The sequence below is a fragment of the Petromyzon marinus genome, chromosome 5 (assembly GCF_048934315.1).
Source record: "Petromyzon marinus isolate PM22_M1 ecotype Great Lakes invasive population chromosome 5, UKy_Petmar_22M1.pri1.0, whole genome shotgun sequence".
NCBI classification, from domain to species: Eukaryota; Metazoa; Chordata; class Hyperoartia; order Petromyzontiformes; family Petromyzontidae; genus Petromyzon; species Petromyzon marinus.
Window position 1 is genome coordinate 9,396,417 of NC_133671.1, and position 26,978 is coordinate 9,423,394.

Sequence of the window (26,978 nt, forward strand, 5' to 3'; positions counted from 1 at the left end):
CATCCCTCGATTTACGAATGGGATGCGTTCTTCAAACAATGCGCATGCAACAAAATTCCGTAAACCTGAATTATTTTTTCCTCCAATGATTTAGTACAAAAAAGAAAATCAGGGGGATGTGTTTCGGACAGTTATTACAACTCTACGCCTAACCTAAAAAGATACACCTATACAACTTTTTTACGAACAAAATATCAAAGGACATAAATATTAAAGCGATTGAATGATCATTTAAAACGAAAATGATTCACCTTCTAAGGAAAACGATCGGCTGCATGTTGGAATGACTTGGCAAGGGCGATGTGGGGGGGGGGGGGGGGTTACTGCTGCACTGCAGGGATGGATGACGCTACATTGCCCGAGTGGCTTCTCGTTTCATCTCGTAGCGCGTGCCATTTGGAAACGTCGTTCAATGCCGACATTCGATTCCATTCATGGAAAAAGTGTCCGTAATTTTGTCAATTTTCGTGAACGCGAAATTTCGTCAACCGAACGTCCGTGCACCGATGGGATATCTGCATCATTACTTTGGAGATCCGTCACCTCTACGAGGGCCACCAATCTGACCTCCGGGTAGCTGCAGCAGCGCGTTCCGTCACCGCCACCCCCACACAGCAGCTTCTCGTATTCCCCAACGCAGCCAACAAACAAAAACAACAAGCGGCAAGGCGTTTGGCAACAAATAACGTTTAATAACAGATTTGCCCAAATAAAACGTAACTTTCTGTACATACCGAGAAGTGGCTGCAGACCTGGACGAACCAGGGTGTGCACACGCACCTTGGACCCCCCCCCCCAGGTCCCACAAACCCAAACCCACACCGCCACGAACTCCGTTTAATATGGCCGGGGCATAAAACAGCCTTTGAGTAAGCTCGCCGACCGACCGCCAACACCATCGTCGTTGTAGGTAAGCCCTTCACTTAGAACAGGCAAGAGTCGTATCGACGTGAAGTAGGGGTTGGCTTACCGACGATGCGTTAAAAATAAAACCCCGACGACGATCGTGCGATTTCACGACGACGACGACGACATCAGCAGCAGCCGCCAGTGTTTAGTGACGGATTTTTGCGAATGGGTCAAACCCTCTGGCGTCCGTCCATGCCGTCTCCCCGCTCCGTGCGGAAACGTGTAGAGGGCACGGAGTTACGGGTAGGGGGTTCGGAGAGGAAAATCACGAGGAGGATGATGATGATGATGATGATTCGGTGAAAAAAGGCTGTGCCCTTCTGTGAGGGGGCCCTTCCTCCAGATTTTTAATCTTGAAGCTGAACGTTCCCAACACTAAGCCGAGGGAGGCCACCCTCTTCAGAACAGTTCTTGAAATAATCAAAGCGCGCGATGCCTTTTCGCTGAAAGCGTGGCCCATGCAGTGTTCCACGGTCCATGACGCCGGCGTCTCTTCACCGAAGCGCGGAAACCGTCGCAAGAGTACAGCACGCTTCCTAGGGGAAATAAACGATGAAATACGCGCAAAACGCAAACACCTTTCACCCGATGCATATCAAGCCACTGAACATTAGCGGGCAACGTGCACCGAAGACAATTCAAAGGATAGAGCGCGTCACTTAAGAGAATACAAAAAATCGTGAGAAAGGGCAAGAGGCGGCGGGGTTAAACGCGGCGCGCGTTCCCCGCGTCTTATGCGGCGACTTTCTTCACGGTCACCGCACGGGAAGCGTCGCGAGAGTCCGCTGCGAAGCCGCCGCCGCCGCCGCCGCCACCACCGCCGCCGCTGCCGCTACTGCAGCCACCTGCTTCAGTCCGTGGGCTGGACCAAAAGTCCGTGCCGGCCGAACTCTTAGTGGTAGAGAATATTCTTGACTTTGTTTTTGGCCTTTCCCATCCACCCCCGCACCCTCACCAACAAATGATATTCCACTTGTGCAATTGGCATCATGTCGTGAGACAAACGTAGCCATGGGAAACTCTCGCAAAGCAATGCATCACCCCATGTGGTAGAGGATGGCATGTGGAAGCAGGTTTCACAGCACTGCATCCGAGATCCTTTCAGGCGGTCGTTAATGCACACACAGTGCAGGGATCCCACATGCCCTTTTATAATTATCAAACAACATTCAAGCCAATGTTTTTTTTTAATTCTCAGACCTAGATTTCATCCAAATTAAGTAAAAATAATAATATCATGGGTGTTTTTTGTGTGCAGCCATTGGTGACTGGACTGAGACCATCGATTTACTCCACCTAAGACCCCGGTTTAAACGTGGGTGGAGGAATCATGGTTTACAATCAAGGATCCCAGGAGTGTCCACTTCGAGTTCTGAGCCCTGAGCCACTCGAATCATGGGTCAGTTGAAATTAATTATGATCTAACCCGATTATTTGACGAAATAAATTGCTACCATTACAGTTGTGCATGGGTGGAGCTGTGGCACAGTGTTTTGAGCCATGCGCTCGATGACTGGGAATCGGCTCCGGGCCACGGCGAACATCAGTGCAGAGTGATATCTAACCGGCGTGATGAAGTATGTTCAAATGACCCCGATGACTAATACGGTGTGGGAAGACCTTCGAGGAGTTACCCGAACAGCATCGTCCCGAGCTGAGCTACCGGGGTGGTGCGTCTTCGCCAGCTTCCCTCTTAATTATTGGGTTGGAGCTCACGGAGAGGCCCGGCTTGCTACAGCCGCCTCTATACAGGAGCCCTCGCGATATCTCTATCATCACCACCACCACCATAACATGCACGTATGCTGCGAAGGAAGTTCAACATACATGCCATACGAGCAGTTGATTGGCAAAGGACTGAAAAGTGAGCTAACGTTTCAGTTTTGGTACCTCGGGTGGTGCCGACACGCCAGACATCTGCCCCGGGCCCATGACGACCCATTTCTCTGCACTGTCGCGTGTGGTGCCTTGTCCACACCTTCAGGGGTTAATAATGTCTGGCCACAGATGGCCTCTGTAAACGATCGTGGCCCACTCAGCAACGTGGCCAGCGGGCAGAGAGAGCCCTTGGCGATGACTCAACTCCCTGAGGATTCATCACGGGCAAAGTCGCCCAGCCTGGTCTCTGTGTCATAAAGGCTCGGCCGAAGAACTAAAACGGACTTCTCTGACACACCCTTTCTACAGTTTGCCGGCCTCACATTTGGCCTCGGTCTCACGTGAAAAAACGGACCCCAAACTAAAGCGGAACCCAGAAAACAGCCTCACTGAGGCTCACAACTCTCTCTGTCTCTCAATACGGGACCTCTTTTTGGATGCAAGGCCAAAATGTTGTAAAAGTAACATATCGTGGGCTTTTTTTTTTTTTACAAGCGGAGGGAATCTGGAATAATCAGAAAAATAAAACCCCACGCATACGAGGAGAAAACAACCAAACTCCGTTACACATGTTGATTCTGCTTGCTTTACCGTACTGCCCCGTACAGCGGGAAGTTTTTATGGTGCCTGCTGGAAAACAGATGCCGTTTAACTGAACACGGACGCGTGAATCACAGAGGCCGTCGCCCGCCAGACTGAATAGGCGATCGCGCCTCCCTACGCAGCTATCGCGCGTGATGAGAGCGAGATTGTCAGTGGTGGCGAGATGTAAACTACCTCGCCTGGTATACAGGAGGCCGTGGGTTCGATCCCGATCCCTGACGCCTGTGTATCTGGAGTTTGCATGTACTGACCCGTGCTCGAGTGTATTTTCCTCCGGTCTTTTCTTCCACATTTATAAATATGCGTTTGAGTATTTGGCAGCTATAAATAGCCACGTGATAAGCCACCTCATTGCGCTATCGTTTGTGGCCAGGTTGCTTCTGAAAAAGAGCTGTATAGTCCAGTGGGCCTTACCTAGTAAAATAAAAATAGTTAGTTAAAATAGTTAGTTTACTCATCTGTACAACAGAAGTCATGTTAATAAAAAAAACGTCTATGCAGTTTATAACGCATATATACAAGTGTAAGTCAAGACAATGCATGATGGGCTGAGAGGGCACGCGGTTCTAAGAGTAGAGCTTTGATCGGGAAAGGAACGTAATTTACTTTTTTTATTATTTGAAGGCTAGTTTGGGGAGAGAAGAACAATATTGCCCGTGAGCCATGAAAACCGCACAGGGAGTCAGTTCTCTTTCACGAGGGTCGCTGCAGTTGGCATGTTAAGCCAATTTTCATGGGCGTATTGCTTCGTGAGGAACGGAATCCATGAGAAACCCGGAGAACATTCACATTAATAGGGGGATAACACAAAAAGCTTCCACACGGATGGAGTCAAGAACCAACTTGCTAATAATACTTTCATCCCGTGGCCACCTTGCAGCCCAACGGGCCGTTTGAGAGTCTCACGCGTGTGCATGACCCCCTCTCACCCTCGTCCCCCAAAGTGCAAAAACCACGTGGCAAAGAAGAGACCGCAAAGTCAGATAGCAGGAATCAGTCCGTTATAGGCAGAGGAAAAACGTCTTTAAAGTTTGTACAACGGAGGGAAGGGATGGGCATGGAGTCTTCATTCCAAACCGGCGATCCTTCCTCTGGATTCGCCCGAGACGCGTGGCGGCCCTCGGCCGACTGACAAACAACGGGTGCCGTGCGTGCGCGTGTTTTCGCGAGCCGAGACAGCAGTCGCGTCCGAGCGGAGAGGGCGATCCGTGACACGGTAATCCGGCGGAATCACTTCCTTTTGCCGCTCCCTCCTGTTGGAATACAAGCACGAGGTCAGGTGACGGTGGCTCGAGTAGCAACTGCGACGACGGCATCGTCGTGGCCGATTTTGTCCACCCGCAGGGCCATGCCTCTGCTGCGCTGCTGCCGTCACCGGGACCGTCGCTGAATGAAGGAACGAACGACCGACCGGGCACCGATGCTTGAGACTCGCCGAGTCCTCCCAGTGACATCGGGACGACCGTGGCCAGGAGGACGCCGCCGGCGGCCCTCTGTGACAGTTGCCACGTGCGCGCACCGCCCTTTTGACCTCTCGCCTTCCGGGCGATCGTTTTTAACACGAAGTTTTTTTTTGTATGATTTTGTTAATTTCCTAACCCCTCACATATATACACGACCCCCACCGATGTTTTCATTTTCACTCGTCAGTAAGGCAAAATCTGAGCCAGCATGCAGCAATATAACACGAATGTGTGTGTGTGTATATATACCGCGCGCTGTGCTCGCTAACAGCACTTGCCCCATAAGTCTGTTAAGGCTATACGGGGGATTTTTGTATGTGTGTGTGTGTCTGTACACACATCTGTGCACGACACGCATGTACGAGTGTGTGTGTGTGTTCGAGCGCCACGCGTGTGCGGACACGTGCACGCCAATGCCAGTGCGTGCACGCCCGGCTCATTCACGTACGCACGTTGTGCAGTCACACCCCGATTTACGTCTTTCCCCTTTTAGTCGTTTCGCAAACACGTCGTCGTCGTCACTTTGTATTAATACCACGACGCGATTTGCGTCGTCCTCAACCCCCATATTTACGTCGCTGTTTGCATCGTCCGTCCTTTCTCGTGATCCATCGCCTCTCAGCATTCGCCTCCACCACCACCCCCCCCCCCCCCCCGTAAATCTCTTTGATTTTACGTCGTTTCGATATTCGTCGTCGCACCTTTCAGGAACGCATCCCCGACGTAAACCGGGGTATTACTGTAGTTGTATTCGGCTTGCTGTTCTGCTCTCCTCTCACCATGTTCAGTCCAATTCTGAATTCTCCTGTAGGCAGCAGAACATCCTCTTCACCGGAGAACAATGTCAGAGGACGGGCGAGAGTGACAACAAACCAAACTATTTATAAACTAAACTAAAACACATGCGATTACTGCTGGTGGCTCTGCAGGGAAACTCTCTATCCAGACGGCGCCTTGTGTCCAATTAGAACACAGCCCGCAAAATTACTCGGCTGGGATCATATCGCAGCAGCAGCAATCATCGCCAGCAAGCAATCATCGCCACCCCCCGTACTGGTAGATGGAATGGCCCAGGTCACCGTTGCAGGTGAAACTGTATCCAGGTTTCTTGCGTTCTCACCTGGTCAAACAAAGTGAACCAAACTTTTCAAGGGAGGTTTTACCACGTGACCATCAACCCTCGCGACTGCATTAGTCCAATGCTAGTGTAAAACAAAACTAAAACTGATGCTTGTTTCGCGTCGGTAAATTGGTGACTGGGCTGGGGGGACTGCACGTGAGAACGTGGATTTTGCTTCGTGTGGGTTATAAAACCTGCAAGTTGAACACACGTCCTGAGTAATTACGGATCAGTGGCAGAGCGTTACATGTACACTATCGGCATCGTGCCATAAGGCATCCAATTAAAAATATCACGGTGGGGGAGTAGGGGGGGGTGTGACCCCCATGTGCCCCGAAGAACGGCAGCCGCGCAAGAGTTTTCCCCAGAAATATTTCTGAGAAATCCGTGGATGTTTCATGTTTACACAACAGGGGGCGCACTTTACCACACACACACACGCGCATGACCGTCAGCACCAATGTTTCAATTCTCAAAAGCTGGAATTTTGCCAAAATTAAGTGCAAACCCAACATATGCAGTCCATGGGTGACAGGTCCAAGACCACCAGGTTAGCCACGGGTGGCTGCCCCGATTCAAACCCAGGGTCTCAGTGGTGCTGGCTAATTGCTCTGACCTCTGATACCACAGCGGTGTGTTTATTTGACATTAGTATTACCGAATGGCGGAATTGGTGGAGCAGCAATTATCGCACTGCGCTATGAACCTGTGACATCAGTTTGATTCCACGCCATGGCTAACATTGGTGGCGAGTAGTATCTCAACCAGTCCTGGGCCTCCCACCGTCACCAACCCATACTGACCAGCGTGGTGAAGTATAGTCAAAACTACTCCGATGACCTGAAGAGCATGGGGAGGCCTTCATCCAGAAGTGAATTAACATGAGACTGTAAATTATTATTCGTACAGTAGTACCCCGATTCACGTCTCCTCCTTTTACGTCGTTTTGCAAATACGTCGTCACATTATTAACACGGTTTCCCGATTTGCGTCGCCTCAACTCCCACATTTACGTCGCTGACAGCAGCGTCCGTCCTTTCTCGTTATCCGTCACCTCTCAGCCTTCGCCTTCACCACCACCTACCCTATAAATCGCTTTGATTTTACGTCCTTTCGATATTCGTAGTCGCACCTTTCAGGAACGCATCCCCCGACGTAAAACTGGGGCATCACTAGCTTACACATCTGGCAGGAAAGTCACAAGACAAAGGCTCTTTACGTCGCTATCACGGGCTGAGATGATGACACAAACAGAACCTCTTCTGGAGTCACTTCACCCGGCCGCTCACCTCGCAGCAGATGTGTCTCGCTCACGCGCCCGCAAACAGAGACTTTCTCCGCATCATTCGAATTTAGAGATGCCCCCCGAAATCCACCAAACAAAACAAAATAACAACGCAAGCTCGGTGAGCCACGGAGCACCGCGACCCTCCCGGTCACTTGCTCAGCACGTGCGCGCGTGTGTGTGTGTATGGGGGAGGGTTGCAGGAAGGTAGTGCACGTGCGCATGAGTGTCTTTGCACGTGTGCGTGTGCACACGCGTCGGTGCAAGTGTTTAGCGTTTAACAAACGCGCCCACACGCGCACGCACCCGTGCAGTATACATGCAGCCTGCACACATGCATCACGCGCTAGTCTACACCTGAACGTGCGTGCGTGCGCGTGTGTACATGCGTCTGCGCGCGGGCGCGCACGGAGGTGATCGCCGCGTGACCCCGACCGCCCTATGTCGGCGCCACCTCCGCCTTCAAATCTGGCAAGTGCACCGCACCCGACGAATTTCGGTAACCCCACGGCGCCCCGAGCTGATGCTGCCGCCCGTCCTCCTCCTCTTCCTCCTCCTCTTCTTCTTCCTCGCCCTCCAATTCACCCTCCTCGTCCTCCCGCTCCTCCTCCTCCTCTCCCGAAGGCAGGAGCGTCCCCACGGGAAAGCCGGCGCGCCCGTCCTCGTTCCTGACAAACGTCTGCAGGGGGAGACACTCGGGGGCGGCGAGGAGGCCCTGGGCGAGGTCCGGCAAGCGCTGCCGCTCGACGGAGGCGAAGCCGTCGGCGAAGCCGCGGCACACGAGCGTCTCGAGCGCGACGCCGTCGGGGGAGAAGAGGACGCCGTGCACGCTCTCGGGCGAGAGCACCGGTGGAGTGCGCGCCGCCGCCAGCCGGCGCAGGCGCGCCTGCAGCACTTCGGACAGCGACACGGAGGACGGGAATCGCTCCAGGTCGCAGTCTGCGAGCGGGAGGAACGGGCGCGCGGGTGAACGGGCGTGCTGATGGATAGGTGCGCGGCCACCCCTACTCTGAATTACTCCCCTCTTTCCCAGTCCATTCCTTCTCTCTTCCCTGATATCTTAGTTCAGTCGTGGCTTGTTCCCTTCATCCCTTCTCCTGCCCGGCGCTCCTTCTTTCCTCCTGCTGCTTATCGTGAGCCATGCCCCTCTTTATCTTGACTCCCCCCCAACCCCACCGTGGTGTGCCAAAGGGGTAATCGTTTTTTCTTCTTTGGTTCTTTCGGTAAAGTCACGTAGAATTCTAGAATTATTTCGGTAAAGTCACGTAGAATTCTAGAATTCACGTAGAATTATAGAATTCTAGAATTCTACGTGACTTTACCGAAAGAACCAAAGAAGAAAAAACGATTACCCCTTTGGCACACCACGGTGGGGTTGGGGGGGGGGAGTCAAGATAAAGAGGGGCATGGCTCACGATAAGCAGCAGGAGGAAAGAAGGAGCGCCGGGCAGGAGAAGGGATGAAGGGAAGAAGAAGGGATGAAGGGAAGAAGAACCAAAGAAGATGAATCCTTGCAGTCACGATAGCTTTAAATCGAAGGGTAATAGTTTTTTTACACATTCATAAAATCAAACATGTAGATGCACAGATGCATTTAAACAAATGCAAAGCCATGCATAAGTATGGGAACGTAAAAGCACAGACACTCGGATGCAAACACGCCAAGCCATATGCGACCTAATGGATATTTTAAAATAAACAACGGTCTCCGATTGGAAGAAAGAGGCAGACTTTAAAGGGATTGGAGAATAAGGCTTGAACGAGAAAAAAAAGCATCTGTTCAAGGGAAAGGCTAGGGATTGGCTTGAGGTTAAAACAATGACAAGAAGGTTCGAGAGAGGAGCCTGAGGGAGATACAAGTGGAGAGCACGAAGAGTGGGGACGCTCGGAGGAAGATACAAGTAGGATGACAGGGACGAGTCGAGGGTCCCTCATTGTGGAACTCGTTAGTAGTGTCCCTTACTTTGTAAACTTTAAATAAAAAGTGGCTTTTCTAATTTCTTTGCCGTCCGAGTCGTTACACAATTATAATTTCACGTGCGGAAACACAAATGCCTCTCGAGAGATTTCCCAACCAGTGAAGAATCAGCAACAAAAAAAATACACACAAGTTCAAATCGCTCCTTATCTGGAGGTGAGTCGGATCCACAATTGAATGCAGCTTTTGATAGTGCTGTTCGTTGCCTGCCTCTCAACTTTTTGGACCTTTAGTCGGGCCTGGGCTAAGCAACTGTATTTATATAAATATATTGGACAAAAGCTGACCCGCTGGAAAATTGTTGTGCTCGTGACACGACCTTACATAAGCCTGCAGCACCTGTGTATGAGGGACATATTAAATAGCATTTCAATCACAATCGGCGGGACCTCGCATCAATAAGGCTCCTGCGAAACGCGAGCGAAAGTGAACGCTGATCCCTTCTGAGCCATAAGTCCTCCTCGGTATTTAAACCTTCGTGGTATTTTTAATTAAACACCGCGTGCAGCTCTCTCTCTCTCGCTCAGCGGAAAACGTCAAATCCTACAAATATGCTGGCCTCTGCCTTGGATTCATGGCTGAATGTTAACGCTCGCATTTCATACCCAGGCCCGGAACTGCATCTGCGTGGTGAAGAGCAGATTACGCCTCTCGCTCGCTCGCCAAAGTGTTATAGGCTGATGATGCGAGCGTTATCTGCCGGCAGAGTCGCCCTTGAAAGAGATTCTTACATCGATGGGATTTACTCAAGTGGGAAATAAACTTCTGATTCTTATGACTGACTGTACGTGGGGTTGGGTGGGTGGGGGGGCGGTTATTGTCCTCCACTAACGGTCGTCGTTGATCTGACTTGAGTTGGTCAGATGGATACAAAGTGAATAAAGACATTACCAATTTTTTTTTACAATCAATAAAAATCACGTGAAAGGTTCTACGTCAAAAATAAATCACGTTACTGGCAGTCCACTTGATACGAGGTTGTCACATCCACCTGCATGGCCATGGTTCGCCACGACGGATCAGTGGCAGAGCTAATACAAATAATTGTGCATTTGCTATTCGTGCCATTCTTATAGTGCAAGGCTATCACGAAGGAAGGCGCTGCTGCGTTGGACACGTTCTAATGTTGCTATGTGTCATCCCACTTTAATAATTTGCCGGCAGTATCTGAAATTTGGCAAATTTTGAGCATGACGCCGGCACACAATGACCTACCCGTTTCAAATCACGACAGGAGGAGCTTTAACGTGCACTCTGAAGAAAACGACACGTAGTATCATATCGTGAATACATCCGCAGTGAAAACCAGGGCGGCCTGTCAGATTCGAACCGTGGACCTCTGCAACAAGTGGCGAATGCGCTCCCACTTGGTCACATGTCTCTACCCCAAAAATAGTTCCTTTTTTCCAGTCTGGCCCTTAACGGACGCCGCTGGGGCAACGAATTTGTGGCAGCAGCAGCAAGAGTCCTCTACTGTTGGCTCGAATAATTTCCCATCCGTTGCTGATGCTTCCATGCCATTCCTCTGCTATCTTAGGGCCTCCACCTCCAACTCCATCAGCCCATATTTTTCTCAGCCACCCTCTGGTACCTCTGGTCTACACAGTAGGGGGCAGCACGTTCCCACTCACCTTGCCACAGGCAGTGATGTTTGTCACGTGAAATTGTTTTATTCTCAGCGCTGGAATTTAGCAAAATTAAGTGCAGGACCAAATTTAATGTGATTGTATTTTTTTGTGTGTGCGCAGTCATTGGTGAATGAGCTGAGGTCATAAATTCACTACACTCAATAACCCGGTTTTAATCACAGGCCACTGCCTGCATTTGAACCCATAATCTCAGCGCTGTGAGCTACATTGCCTTGCGTGGATTCCGCTCGGTGGTATGATTCTCATATGACCGTACCCATAGCTGCCTGTTCCACATTGATTTTGGTTATTGTTCGTTCCATATTCAAGTTTTTTCGAATGACTTCATCTCCTATTCTACCTAACCTTGTTACTCCCGAGTACGTTTTGAAAATAACTCTGGCCCAGTATCCCATTAACCCTTGGGCTTTTTACGTACAACGAGTTTTTTTACCCGTCCAAGGACGGGTGTATATTGCAGTAAATCTGAGACATTCAATAGAAAAATTGTTCAGCTCATGATTATTAATGGAGGGGGGGGGGGGGTGCCCCATATGGAGTGACGTCACCCGCTAATGGTTATTGTGGAGGGGTGCGGCATGTGGAGTGACGTCACCCGCTAATGGTTATTGTGGAGGGGTGCGGCATGTGGAGTGACGTCACCCGCTAATGGTTATTGTGGAGGGGTGCGGCACGTGGAGTGACGTCACCCGCTAATGGTTATTGTAGAGGGGTGCGGCACATGGAGTGACGTCACCCGCTCATGGTTATTGTGGAGGGGTGCGGCATATGGAGTGACGTTACCCGCTCATGGTTGTGGAGGGGTGCGGCATGTGGAGTGACGTCACCCGCTAATGGTTATTGTGGAGGGGTGCGGCATGTGGAGTGACGTCACCCCCTCATGGTTATTGTGGAGGGGTGCGGCATGTGGAGTGACGTCACCCGCTAATGGTTGTTGTGGAGGGGTGCGGCACGTGGAGTGACGTCACCCGCTCATGGTTATTGTGGAGGGGTGCGGCATGTGGAGTGACGTCACCCGCTATGGTTATTGTGGAGGGGTGCGGCATGTGGAGTGACGTCACCCGCTAATGGTTATTGTGGAGGGGTGCGGCATGTAGAGTGACGTCACCCGCTCATGATTATTAATGAGGGGAGGTGTGCGGCATGTGGAGTGCGCGACCTTCTTGTGCGTTAGTAAAAATTTCCACGCGGGCATGAATATTAATGAAAGGGGGGGCTCTTTTGCAGTGACGTCACGCACGGATGTAGCACTGTGCTGGTTAGACTTATTTTTTACCATCACTTTCTGTAAATAAACGTCATATTTGAAGCGACTTTGCGTAATAAATTATTTAATTCAGCTCGACCTTCCTCTGCGTTAGTGTAAAAATCCACCAACTCATGAATATTAATGAGGGGGGGGGTGGGCCTCATGTGGCGTGACGTCACACGGGGGGTGTGGGTGGGCCTCATGTGGAGTGACATCAAGGCGCGGGACACGCACACATTCTTGGCACATTATATATGTGCACAATGAACCGCCGTGTTCATTATTGCCACCTCCATGCTTAAGACTGGCTGCCTTCCTCCATCAATAACACGCCGGTCTCAGGCAATCTTCAGTGCCTTTGCTGAGAAAATGACCGAGCGGTTTAGGGGCCGTCCATAAATGACGTCACGCGATTTTGGACGATTTTTGACCCCCCCCCCCTCGTCACACGGCGTCACAAATAGTCAGACCCCCCCTTAAATATGACGTCACAAAGCTCTGCCCCCCCCCCCCCAAAACCATATTTCCATTTTGAAAATAAAACATGCTTCAAATCGCTTTAAACTATTGTCATTGTAGTGCGTATTTAATGAGGCGCTGAACTCTGATGATGTAGGAGTGTTGTTATAACAATTAGTGTTGTTATAACAATTAGTGTTGTTATAACAATTAATGTTAAGGGACGCGACCTGGGCTTGCTGTCTTCACTCCAACGCTGTTCTCTGGACAGTCCAGTCCCTTCACCTGATGAAGGCCACTTGTGTTGTGGCCGAAACGTCGTGATTTTTTGTCATTTTATTTTTACCTACGTGACTTTACCGAATAGAACCAAAGAGTATAATTCTATATTTATTTAAAGTTGCGATTTTGATGTGACGTCAAATTTCCCAACCCCACCCCCCCCCCCCGCCCTTATCACACATCTTCACAAATGTCTGACCCCTCCCCCCCCCAGGTGCGTGACGTCATTTATGGACGGCCCCTTATCTGCTTTGCCTTTACCAGAGTTCGACCCTCACCTCCGAGCATGCAGCACCGCACAATGCCAATGCCCAGTCAAAAAGGGAAAAGTGCAGCCCTGCAATTGCTGGGCCCCCCACGCCGCTGCTAGCAATAAGGGCCTCCACTACTGGAAGCTCTAGAGGGCACTTGGCCAACTCTTCCACGCGGACCAGGCGTGTTGGAAGTTAGGTGGGACTAAACCCACACTTTGCCCCACCACACGCGACCTGTGGTGTAATCCGGTTACACCTGCTGGGTGGACAGAGGCAGAGGAGGGAGCGGGTGGGGGAGGAGGGGGGGAGGGGAGATTTAAGAAAATCACTCCCATTGTTTTAATTGCCCGCGCCGGGAGATGGAACCGAACCGTCGACCTCGGGATTGCAAGTCCAGTGCGCTGCTCACCACCGTTGCTCCACGCACGCGGGGAGTTAAGATGCGGAGAACGTTCCATCATCCACGGCGCTTCACTGAACATTGCCTACAAGATCGTCTTTTACATTTAACGACTGTTCTCTCTCAATTGGTTTTCTGCAACAAAGTGGATTTATTGGTTGTGCAGTCCGAACGTAAACACGTTTCATCATCGCCTTCTGCATCATGCGGTGGTCGTTATCTTGCTTATATTGTTCATTTGCGCGTCAGTATTTTTTTTTACGTGAAATATATATTTTTTTAAAAATCTGATATCGCCTTTAATTTAAAGGTTTATTTATGGAATTTGACAGTTTTGTGACGCTTGGTCCCGTGTCTTCACTGTGTACATGTGCAGTTGTAGCTTTAGTGACTCAAGTATCCCTTGATAAAGAGTCTCAAAGGGCTCCCGATATGGTTACAGATACGTCTGTCTGTCTGAAACACTCAGACGCACAGACAAATAGACACCCAGATGCACAAACACACAGATACACAGACAGAGAGACGCACGTCCACGCAGACCCACAGATGCACAGAGACGCACTGACACACAGACCCACAGACGCATAGAAACTCAGACACATATAAACTACGACGCAGAGACACACAGACGCACAGACACAGTCTCCGGCAACAGTGTTGGGTGGATATCGGGCGGTGGGATGGCATGCTGGGGATTGTGAGTGCCGCTCGCTCCTCTGCCATTAACCCTGCTCTGTCGGCACTTGGCAACCCCCCGGGTGTGTCCACTGACGAGCCTCCGCTAATGAATGCATCACAAGAAGGGCACTTGAATGCGACACGCCTATGGCCAAATAGGCCGGAATGCGCCTGATCTCGTCGGACTAAGCAGGGGTTAATTGAGCCTGGGTCGCGCGACCGCGACATACGCATGGCCAGTTTCTGGTCTCGCTGCGGGGCAACGTGCGGGGAAAGCGGAGGACGGTGCACCAAAAGCCAGTATTGTACCCTAACTCTATAGCAGCGTTCTTCATTGCAAGGTCTCGCAGACCACCGGTAGCCCCTGGTGGCCTTTAGTGCGGCCCCTGACGTGTGGCCCCCGACAGTCGACAAATGTGAAAACAGCCTCTTTGCAGGCGGTGTGGCAGCCCTCACGCCGATGTCTTAGGGACGCCACGGTGGCTAGATGTGAACTACTTCGTTTGGTATTCAGGAGGTCGTGGGTTTGATCCCGATCCTGACACCTGTATATTTGGAATCAACACGAGTATTTGGCTGCTATAAATTTCCACGTGATATGCCACTTCGTTGAGCTGTCATTTGTGGCCAGGTCGTTTCTGAAAAAGAGCAATATAGTTCCGCGGGCCTTACCTGGTAAAATAAAAACAATGGTTGTAGTTAGCAGTTACCGGCGAAAGTGCCTCCCCCCCCTCTGAAAATGAGTGAAGAAAACTGCTAAACTGCTAATTTGCTCTACGCCAATTAAATGCTAATTTTTATGCTAATTCCTTTGTCAAGGCACCTTAATTTCTCTCACACAGCATAAAGGTCGCGGTCTGAGCTTGGCTGTGTTTCACTCCAGCGCTGTTCTCGAGACAGTGTGGTCCCTTCACCTGATGAAGGCCGCTTGTGTTGTGGCCGAAACGTCGTGATTTTTGTTGTTTTGTTTTTTACCTACGTGACTTTACCGAATAGAACCAAAGAGTATGGATCCTTGCAGTCACGAAAGCTTCAAATCTAGAAATGCTCTACACTAACCCTACACTAGCCCTATACCGTACCAACCCTGCACTCCCCATATCTATGCCGCCCACCTTCACCAACCTGCGCCAGCGAGTGTGGCCAAGCATAGCCACATAATCCCTACGACCAGCAGAGAGAGGGTTTACAGATTGCTGGACATGTACAGCTCAGTACAGCCACCGTGGTGACACTGCTGCCTTCTGAGCGGAAAACACCAGCTGTGTTGTTACTGTGTGCCGCGTACGTGGCCGTATTGGTGCCGCAAGGATCACACGTGCTTTCGTGCTTGACCTGTGCGTGGTCTCAGTGCGTACATGCGTGTGAGTGTACTCGCATGTGTGCGCGCGTGACTACCTGTACCGGTGTGTAAGTGCGTGTGGAAATATGTATGTTTAAGGCTATACAGGGATCTTCCTCTTTGTACCCGTGCTGGTGTGGTTGAGCGTGTGTAGGTGTGTGAGTGTGTACCCGTGCTGATGTGGTAGGGCGTGTGTAGGTACGTGTGTGAGTGTGTACGTATCCGTGCTGGTGTGGTAAGGCGTGTGTAGGTGTGTGAGTGTGTACGTACCCGTGCTGATGTGGTAAGGCGTGTGTAGGTGTGTGAGTGTGTACGTACCCGTGCTGGTGTGGTAGGGCGTGTGTGTGTGTGTACGTACCCGTGCTGGTGTGGTAGGGCGTGTGTAGGTGTGTGTGTGTGTACGTACCCGTGCTGGTGTGGTAAGGCGTGTGTAGGTGTGTAGGTGTGTGTGTGTGTGAGTGTGTACGTACCCGTGCTGATGTGATAAGGCGTGTGTGTGTGTGTGTAGGTGTGTGAGTGTACGTACTCTTGCTGGTGTGGTAGGGCGTGTGCACACTGGGGATGTGCACCCACTCCCCTGACCCATCCCCCATGTCCCCGTCCTCCCCATCTCCCTCCCCGGACGACCAGGCCCTTAGCCGAGCCTCACTCAGGGCAAACTGCTGTGCCACACCTGCACCGCAGAAGCGCACAGAGAACCACACAGCACCGCACTGCATTACAGGGAACAAGGCCGTAATTATTATATATATTGGGGGGGGGGGACAGATACCCCCCCCCAATATTTAAATATGCTCAAAATGTCCCCCCCAAATATATTGCAGTAAAATAGATTTCTGTTGATATGATTGTGGTTATGGTTGTACTTTATTAATCCCTAATCTCTACACATTACATACGATGAAACAAAAACAGGTAAATAAGAAAAACACAGAGCAATGTAATACAATAACACCATTAGTCCATCCTATGTGTTAGTAATTTTTGTTTTATTTTAGGCAAGAAATGGCAGGAAATTCGTTTTCAAATTTAGATTTTTTTCTGGGGGGGGGGGACCCCTAGACTCCCTGGAAGATTTAACCCCCCCCCTAATGTTGACTCAACGGCTACGGCCTTGACAGGGAACCACACAGAACCCTGCTGGTTCAACCATCATACTCCCTGTGAGTGTTTGTGTGTTATGTGGGGAGCGGTAGTGTACTGATTAGCACACTGCGCCACAAACCCGGAGACCCGTGTTAAATTCTCGCTCACGGCCAATACCGATGACTAATATCTGGTGCTGGGCCTCTTCAGGGTCGACTCAGCCTGAAATGCAATTTGGTGCAATATGCAAACAGCACTGTGGAGACTAAAGCGGTCAGGCGTGATGCTGGCCACCCACCTCTTTGGTGTGCCGTGCTGGCCTTAATAGGTGCTCGCTAACAGCACTTTCCCCAACAGCCTGTCAAGGCTACACGGGGGACCTTTGCTTCGTGTGCACGTGTGAGTGCGAGAGCACACTGAAGTCTGCGTGGGCTGCGACGGCGCTGTGGTTAGAACACTGCGCTACGAACCCAGTGACCTGACTTTCATTACTATCCATGCCCAACATTAGCGCTGAGTTATATGCGAAGCGGTCCTGGCCCTCGCCTAAGTCGACTGAGCCTTAAATGAATACCTAGTGCGGTCCGTAAACATCACTCAGACAGCTGGGCATGGTACTGGCCACACCAACCACTCGTTTGCCGTGTTGGCTTTCAGAGGTGCTCGCTGACAGCACTTGCCCCAACAGCCTGCTCATGCCTACATGGGGGATCTTTGTCTTTGTGTGTGTGTGTGTGCAGGGTGAGGTACCCTCAGCAAAGCGCGCCTCTCTCTCCCCATCCACCATGTCAGTGGTGTCGCAGTACGGATCGTCTGTGTAAAGCGTCGACTCCTGTGCACAAAACACACAAAGACAAATATCCCACGTGTAGCCTCAACAGAATGTAGGGGCAAGTGCTGTTAGCGAGTACTTATGAAGGCCGGTACGGCACACGAGGGGGTGGGTGGCCAGCACCACGCCCGACCGCCTTTGTTTCCCCCACTGGCGATGTTTACACACCACACCAGGTTACTCATTTGAGGCTGAGTCAACCTCGGGGAGGCCCAGGACCAGTTCAGATAATCGTTACTGGTGTTGGCCGTGAGCGGGAATCGAATTCAGGTCGCTGTGTTCATAGCGCAGTGCGCCAACCGCTAAGCACTACACTACCGCTCCCCACAAAAAACTCCCAATGCAGTGTCTCCCACACACTGCATCTCCGCAGTGTCCGGTGGTAGGTGTCTATGTGTGTGTGTGTAGGTATGTGTGTGTATGTGTGTAGCTATGTGTGTGTGTGTATATGTGTGTAGGTATGTGTGTGTATGTACGTGGTGTATTTGGAAGCTGTGTATGAAGAGCAGGAGGTGGCGGTGTATGCAGTAGAGGTGATGTCTGTGAACGTGGTGGTAGTGGTGTTCGGGTTTGCAGTGTGAGTGGTAGTGGTGGTGTATGTGGTGGTAGTGGTCTGTGTGGTCGTGTAACAGTGTAAGTGGTAGTGGTGTGTGTGGTGGTAGTGGTATATGTGGTAGGGTAGCAGTGTAGATGGTAATAGTGCACGTGGTATAATAGTGGTGTAGGTTATATCTGTGATTGTGGCGGTAGTGGTGCATGTGGTCAGGTCGTGGTGTAGATGGTAGCAGTGGTGTAGGTGGTAGCGGTGTAGGTGGTAGTGGTGTACATGGTCGTGTAGGTGGTAGGGTAGTGGTGCATGTGGTCAGGTCGTGGTGTAGATGGTAGCAGTGGTGTAGGTGGTAGTGGTGTACATGGTCGTGTAGGTGGTAGGTTAGTGGTGTATGTGGTCGTGTAGCGGTGTAGGTGGTAGTAGTGTAGGTAGCAGTGGTGTAGGTGGTAGCGGTGTAGGCGGTAGTGGTGTACATGCTCGTGTAGGTGGTAGGATAGCGGTGTATGTGGTCGCGTAGCGGTATAGGTGGTAGTAGTGTAGGTAGCAGTGGTGTAGGTGGTAGCGGTGTAGGCGGTAGTGGTGTACATGCTCGTGTAGGTGGTAGGATAGCGGTGTATGTGGTCGCGTAGCGGTATAGGTGGTAGTAGTGTAGGTAGCAGTGGTGTAGGCGGTGTAGGTGCTGGAGGGCCCACGTGGTAGGACTGGACGTGGCCGTGGTCCCAGTCGTTCCACTCGATGAGGTGAGCCACGCGGCCCCGCGCCATGGGCTTGGTGACACGGGCACGCACGCTCTCCGACAGGCCTACACGCGCACCGCCACATACACAAACAGACCTGCTGTACATAGACGTGCGTACATATTAGTTCCATCATCATCATCATCACCATTAGCAATGGTTAATCCACTGCTGGATGAGGCCCCCCCCCCCAAGCCAATACCACAGTCACCACCTATGGTTCTGCAATCCAACAATCCACAGAGCACAGGGGTCGACATGCGGCTCCTTAGGGTCTGCTTCATGAGGATATTCGCTTGCATTGCGGCTCTTGAAACGGAGTTTTTTGTTTTCGTCGAATTCTTGTTATTTTGGTTGCCGACCCCTGGCCTTGCACCTGCACACAAATCAATTTCATCGCTCCGTCTCCCCCGGCTGACGCACCCTCCGATATACGCCTTCCATTCTTTGGCTGCAACTCTGTTATTATTCTTATCCACCGGCCATATTCCCTTCTGGCGATGTAGCCTGCCCAAGCCCACTCACTTTTCGTCAGAGTTTGGACCATGTTAATAAAATTGCGTGCCTTCTCGAATGCAATGCCAGTCATGTGCGGATCTCCCTGTGCTTCTTTGCCCACCGTTTAGTATTTGTTCTGTATTTTTTGTCGATGACTGCAGCGCTTCTGATTCCAAATGTCACAGCAGGCGGTACCCACCCATTAAAAGCGATCTTCTCAAGCAGCAGTGCCGTCTGTCGTGACTTTTCATTGTCAATCTCAGTTTTACTCCAAAAGCACTCCAGGCTTGCTCTTCACCGCCTCTTGGTCTCATCGGTGTGATCCCGTGCCTCTCCGACAGATGTCTCTGGTTATTTAGCGATTTCGTTGAGCGTGAACTTTAGTTTTCTCGATCGGAATTATCCTGAGGCCAACTTTGCAGCCAGCCGTCTTTATTAAGTTATTCCAACGTTTCCTGAAGTTTACTGCCACTAGACACTTGAAGGATAATGTCATCATCGTGCAGATTAGTTTAATCATAAACAGCTGTCAAGGCTTTTGTAAAGCCACTCCCAAACGAAGGTCTCCCAAAACCTTGTCAGTCATGGGGGTTGTTTGACCATACTTCACCATGGTCGTCAGTGTGGATTGGTGAAGTGAAAAATAATAATATTGTGGAGGGGAGATTTGTGACCGGGCTGAGACCACCAATCGGAAAAAAAACTCAACACATCCGTAAAAAAACACTGCTTTAAAAGAGAAAAACTATATATAATACATAACAATTCAGGAAATGACCCTTCTATATGACAAATAAAATGCTAGTATCACTAAATAATTTGTTTAGTATACTCACAGTTATGTGCCTATTCAACCCATGGTCTCAGCAGTGCTGGCTCATCATCTCTAACCCAGAATAAGCCTCCAGGACACCACTCATAATGCTTTTACTGAAGCCCCATCATCCAAAGCACCCCATCATCCCTCTGCCGGTGGCAGTGGGCGATCATAAACCACATCGGCACCTCCCATGGGCGATGTCCATCGCATCTGATGCACGAGTGGCGATGATTGCCAGACGATCCGAGGCTGCAGCTGTGAGCGAACTTCACGCAATGAAATTCGCCGTCAACAGTCGCCCCTGACAATCGGTTTGGCCGGCAGGACGACGAGAAGTCAATACGTGTCCGACGATGCTCTTGAATGGGTATCAGAGCTCGATCTGCCCTCGTAAATGTTGCCATTCACATTCGACAGAAGACGACTAATCAGAGTACAAGAATAAAGCGGCATGAACAACAGGAAGGAGGCCAGTGGGAGGGCAGGGGAAAGAGAGGCAGACAGCAAAATTAGATGGCAGGAAGAGGCAATCGAAGATTTGGAGGAGCGTGCTAGATGGTGGTGCCAAGAGTCTGTGAAGAGCTAAATATATTGGCAGAGGACTTGCCCAGCAGTGGGGTGTTCATGGATAAGATAGGGAGAAGAGAGAGATATAATAATGAAAAATTATGTATGTATGTTGAACATCTTTCGCACTGTACATAGCCAGTACTGCCCATGTGGCATTCACGCCATCATCGTTTGGCAGCAGCTGTAATTGTGCAAGCTATCACCAAGGAAGGCGCTGCTATGTTTCACAGACAGTCTGCAGTAGTTGCACAGCAACTACTGTAATCCCAATTGATGAACGAATTCACGTCCACGGGCAAGCGGACGTCTCGCACAGTTCTTTTAACGCTTAATGGCGCTGTCAGCGTTTAACCGGGGCAACCGCCGGTCACGGCCCCGTCGATTGCCGTCGTTGAGCCACGCCACAGCCCCAGCCGGCCAGCCGTGTGGCCTCCTCACCTGTGATGGACGACCTGGCCAACGCTGTAATGCCGGTGAGAGTTCGTGACCTCCGAACCCTGGGCAGGATCTGCGTGGTGTCCTCAACGGAAGCCTGAGAAACGTGTGCGCACAGAAATACAAAGATCCCCACCCCGTTGAGCCTTTAACAGTGCCGCTCGCGAGCACCTATGAAGGCCGACACGGGACACGAGGGGCTGGGTGGCCAGCACCACGCCCGGCCGCCTTTGTCTCCCAAGCGGCGATGTTTACACATCACACCAGTTCTAGATTTGAAGCTTTCGTGACTGCAAGGATCCATACTCTTTGGTTCTATTGGGTAAAGTCACGTAGGTAAAAAATAAAATAACAAAAATCACGACGTTTCGGCCACAACACAAGCGGCCTTCATCAGGTGAAGGGACAAAGCTTCTGCAAGCTTAAAGGTCGTGATCTGAGCGTGGCTTTTTTCACTCCAGCGCTGTCCTCCAGACAGTCTCGTCCCTTCACCTGATGAAGGCCGCTTGTGTTGTGGCCGAAACGTCGTGATTTTTGTTATTTTATTTTTTACCTACGTGACTTTACCCAATAGAACCAAAGAGTATCACACCAGTTGCTCATTTGAGGCCCAGGACTGAGCGGGAATCAAACTCGGGTCGCCGGGTTTGTGGCACAGCGCGCTAACACGTGGACACACGTGGACACAGGAGTGATCGTACAAACACATAGGCAGGAAATTGTACATAAGTGGAATGTTGTTTGGTGTACAATCTACTTCATAGTCTGCATGCTGTTTAAAATTGAACATCCGTCCTGCTGGTCTTTCTTGCTGTGCTTACAGCCTGCCACCTGAGCTGCTGCGTACAGGTCTGCTTGCTATGTCCATCTCGTATGCTGTACATACACAGTTTGTTGTCGCATGTGTCATGTGTGTGTACAGCCCATTGTCTGGTCTATTATGTTTACAATTGGCCGTTTGATCTGCTGTGTGTACATTGTGCTGTCTGCTCTCTGTGTGTATATGCATCGTGCTCTCTGCAGCTTTGGTGACTGACGATGCTGTACTGATGAGTCCCAACAAGACCGAAACCGTTCTACAGTTGTCGTCTATATCTGCCTCGCTGCTGCCTCTCGGTTGGTCACATTGGGTCCAGTTTATCTTGATGGTGACATCAACCAAGAGGGGCATGATGCTGCCCGTCAGGAACTGCTGATGGATTTTTGGACAACACAACAAGGGCCGATAGTGCATTTTGCACGCGTCTCTGTGCGTTATTTAAAACTTGCGGTGTTTCGGCCTGCACAATTTTTTCTTATTACGAATGATGACGATGGGTGATTTATGGCGGGTCTTCTAACACCCCACCGTTGACACATTTTGCACTGAGCTCTGCGGTGCGCGGCTCTTAAGATCCGCTTGCTTGCCCGTCTCTCATGCGAGCGACACTGTGTGCAGCCTGCATTGTCCGAACTGTCTGGTGGTAACATCCACAGCTGGGTTTGCCACGGTGTGGGGATGTTAAATACCTCGCCTGGTATACAGGTGGTCGTGGGTTCGATCACAACTGTGACACCTGCTGCATATTTTGAGTTTGGATGTATCTCTCTCCCCGTGGTCACGTGGATTTTTCTCTCTGGGTCCTCCGTTTTTTCCCCACCGCATTTAGAGTCCACATGCGTTTGGAGTGTTTGGCTGCCACAAATTTCCACACGACGACAAGCTACTTCGTTGGAACTACCGTTTGCGGGCAGGTCGCTCCTGCAAAATAATAAAGAGCAGCTATATATAGCTCAGTGGGCCTTTCCTGAAAACGAAAACGAAAAAAATAATCTTACAGCTGAGAAGCAGCGGGCAGCCAGAGGGCAGCGCGAGGGAAAAATCGCTTCGCGGATGCAACAACAAAAAAAAGAGCCAGCCCGGCGTTGGGGTTACGTTCACCTCGCTGGTGTTGCCCGAGAGGGCGGGGGCGCTCGGCCCGCTCGTCTCCGAACTGCAGCTCCCCAGGTCCCCTCTCGCCAGGCCTCCCTGCACCCCCGCGCTGCTTCCAGGGACGCTCACGCTGCTCCCTCCTCCGCTCCCTGGCCCATTGTTCTTGTGGGGCCACTCGCGCAGCGCCTCCGCCTTCACTGATCAGGGGGCAACAACAACAACGTGCATACGCCCCAGCGGCACGCGTAATGGGTTGGTGTGGCCGACGCGCTGCACGGACGACTTCGTCTGCACAAAATGCTGACGTTCACGCACCGCACCCGGGCACTCGTTTTAAGGCTGCGTCGGCATGGGAGATATTCGCCATTAATGTTGATGTCCATTCGCCGGGTTTGTATAACAGCAGCATGCTAGCCACTGAATTACCGCTCCCTACTGTGTGTATGTTCAACTTCTTTCGCGCCGTATGTGGCCATCCGTACTATTCGGAGGTGCGGGGGAAGGACAACAAACTAAAACACAAAAAGTATTTCTAAAAAGTGAATCTTCAATCTAGATTTTGAAGTGTATAGCTCCAGTGGCTTCTCAATATCGGAAGGAAGAGCGTTCCAGACGGCCGCAGAAGCACCATCTTATAGCACGCTATGCAGTGACAGAATACCATCTCTCAGAATTGCAAGAAAATACTGTATCGGTTTTGATTGCCACGAAAGGAACATTCATCTGCAGCAGGGCATGTAGCAAAGTGAATCCCCTAAAGTTCGGATAAATAACGGTCACAATGAAGCGAACCAAACTAAAGTTCACAAAGGTGGCGAGCTCGTCATCGATCAGCCGAGCCACTAATTGGTCCACGCGCCAGACCAGAAATCGGTACAACCTCAAGTAGCAAAAATACTTGGGTTCCACAGTACCGATTTATTTACATGGTCAACGAGAGCAGATAACTCGATAACCCCACTTATTTCAAGTGTTTATCACAGACATTAATTCAGCGTCACTGGCCACACAAATAAAGTGGAACCACTACTCGTGTATATATATATGGCCCTTGTCGCCTGCTTGGCCAATTACAACGCTGAGCATTAAACACACTGCCAGGTCCCAGGTCATACAGAATGCGTGGCACCTGGTGTGTGCATGTGTGTGCCAAGGGACCCGTTTTAAGAGAAACGACGGCTGTTCTCTGGCTCGACGTGGAGCACCGAGTTATCAATGGAAATGCCTCACGACATAAAGCCGATAGCGCATTTGGAGCACGCTGCCATAATTGCGGGGAACACAAACAGACGGCTCGAGTAAGAGACCACCAGGGCACGAGGGCGATGCCAGCGAATGACAAGTAAGGGCAAATGAGGCCCATGGGTTGGGTGGTGGTGTCAGTTCTACGCACAAAGATCCCTGTATAGCCTTCTCAGGCTGTTGGAGCAAGTGCTGTTGGCGAGCACCTATGATGGACGGAATGACAGGGGTTTTAAGGCTGAGCCCATCTGCGGAAGTGCCAGAACCGGTTCAGATATTCACCACGAACATCGTCCGTGAGCGGGAATCGAACTCGGGTTCGCTCGCGGGTTCATAGCCCAGCACGCCAACCACCGTGCCACCGCTCCCCGAGAGAGCCCAAAGACAAAGATCCCCCGTGTAGCCTTAAGACACTGTTGGGGCAAGTGCTGTTATCGATAAGCCCCTACGACGGCCAGAACGGCCCATATGGGGGGGGGGGGGCGGGGGCGGGGAGTGAGCGGTCAGCACCATGCCCATCCGCTTTTGTCTCCCTCGTGCCGATGTTTACACAGCACACCGGGTACTCAATCGAAGCCAAGTTGACCTCGGGGGGGAGGCCAAGGACCGCTTCGGATAATCGTCACTGTTTGTTGGTGGCCGTGAGCGGGGATCGAAGTCGGGGTGGGGTTCATGGCGCAGCGCGCTAACCGCCGCGCCACCGCTCCCCGAGAGAGAGGGCACTCACATCACGACTCCCCCGCTCTCTCAAGGGCAACGCGGGGCGCGTTCACGACGCGCGCTGACGCTCGCGGTCCGCTCCACCGGCGGGAGGGAGGGAGAGAGAGTAGCGTTTTGGCGTTATGAGACAGCTCAACCGCGAAGATGCAACGTTTTGCGAGTTTCCTTTTATACACATTACTTTGTAACTTTCACGCAAATCGATGCTGGTAGGATTTGAAAAACTTGTGATACTCATGTGAGTGACATGGCTCTTTAGAAATTTACCGATTTGTAGAAATGAACTTCACGCAGAAATACTGAGTTACTTCCAGGTTGAAGTCGCTCCCTTAGGTTCACCCAGCCATAAATTCGGTGTTCGCAGTACGCCAATTGGCAGATGGCTTGTGATGCGGAATATTATTGAAACGTGTATCTCCATCGTCACGAGGGCCAATATGGAAGACTACAACTTAGAGAAGGAAGAATCTCTTGTCTGTACAATGTGGATAATCACACCATAGAAAAAAAGAAGAATAAAAAAAGAAAAAGAGAGAGAGAGGGGAGTGGGAGGGAGAGAGAGGGAGAGAGGCTTCGACTGCTGTTAATTGCGCGGCAGCATCGCCCTTGCCTCGTCCAAGGCACGGGCGTTATTTTTAGACCACGCTCCAGCAGCAAGCCAGCGGCAGTCACATCGGTGGTGGTGGTTGTGGTGGCGAATGGAAAAAAAACCCACAAGCGGCCCTTCCTCCGCCCGCGCAGGGCCCTTGCCCCCGTGAGACGACGGCCCTTGCCCTCGGCGACGTAAATTTTGCCGGGCGTCAAAATCGGTCATGAAGTGTCCCGGTTCGGAAATTTACAACGACGGCAACAACAACAACACCACCACCACCAACAAAACCTCCCCGAACTGTCAGGCATGTCGCGAGGTGACGGTGATGGCGGGGTTGTATAAGGACGCGTAATTGAGCTGTGCGTAGCCTCTTACGGAGTCAGCGAATTAATCAAAGTCCCGCCGGGTCAAAGGTTCGGAGGGGCGATTATCATTTCTAGATTTAAAGCTTTCGTGACTGCTAGGATCCATACTCTTTGGTTCTATTGGGTAAAGTCACGTAGGTGAAAATAAAATAACAAAAAATCACGACGTTTCGGCCACAACACAAGCGGCCTTCATCAGGTGAAGGGACGAGACTGTCTGGAGGACAGCGCTAGAGTGAGAGAAGCCACGCTTAGATCACGACCTTTAAGCTGTGTGAGAAGAAAACACAAAGCGCCTTGACAAAGGAATAAACATATAATTTAGCATTGAAATGGCTGTTTCTCCCTCCATACAGAAACAACCACTTGATACTCCGGTCAAAACCATCACACTTCCATATATAGCAGGCGTTACTAAAAAGATTTCCAAAATTCTAAACAAACACAAGATTCAGGTCCGGTTCAATACAGTACACAAAATTCGTGATCTGATCCCATCCGTGAAGGATGTCATTCCTGATTTACAGTACCCCGGGGTTTTCAAATTGAGTTGTACCTGCGGTGATTGCTATATCGGGGAGACAAAACGACATGTCTCTGACCGAATTCGCGAGCACAAATCAGATTTGAAACACGGCAAAACGAATTCTTCTGCCGTGGCTGATCACTGTTACAACGCTGTGGGGGATCACGATATAATTTTCTCTGATACCAAGGTTCTTTGCAAACCCACGGGCTTTTATCAGAGATTTGTTCATGAAGCAATTCAGATCTAAAAACACAGACACAATTTCAACCGAGAGGATGGTTTCAAATTAAGCAACTATTGGAAAGATGTTCTAAATCGAACTAAATATTAAACTAATTTCAATGGTACAGTATATTTTTTCAAGTAGTGGTACCCCAAACTTTTGCAGATCTTATAAATTCCCTTTTCACACCATCAATAGGTAAATTCCCCCCCCCCCCCCGCGCCAAACGGCAAGTCCACCGGCACGTACACCACCTCTTTCCTAAAATCCGCCAATCAAATGCTAATTTTTATGCTAATTTCTTTGTCAGAACAC

At 50.7% G+C, this 26,978-nt stretch overlaps 1 protein-coding gene across 3 annotated transcripts in view; it reads right to left on the bottom strand.

Annotated features, from left to right (window-relative positions):
• Positions 1-668: 668 nt before the first annotated feature.
• Positions 669-26,978, bottom strand: part of FAM131A (family with sequence similarity 131 member A) — a 49,679-nt gene continuing 23,369 nt past the window's right edge. The window contains exons 3-10 of one of the 3 annotated variants that reach the window (XM_076061317.1): positions 23,002-23,189; positions 21,084-21,177; positions 18,713-18,822; positions 17,389-17,470; positions 16,079-16,225; positions 7,745-8,197; positions 5,555-5,658; positions 669-4,643 (exon numbers count right to left, since the gene is read on the bottom strand). In XM_076061317.1, coding sequence (XP_075917432.1) covers positions 5,558-5,658; positions 7,745-8,197; positions 16,079-16,225; positions 17,389-17,470; positions 18,713-18,822; positions 21,084-21,177; positions 23,002-23,189 — 1,175 coding nt within the window. In that variant the 3' untranslated portion in view covers positions 669-4,643; positions 5,555-5,557. Of the gene's footprint in view, positions 5,659-7,744; positions 8,198-16,078; positions 16,226-17,388; positions 17,471-18,712; positions 18,823-21,083; positions 21,178-23,001; positions 23,190-26,978 lie in introns of all 3 variants that reach the window. The other 2 variants (XM_032946889.2, XM_076061310.1) reach the window with 2 other exon arrangements.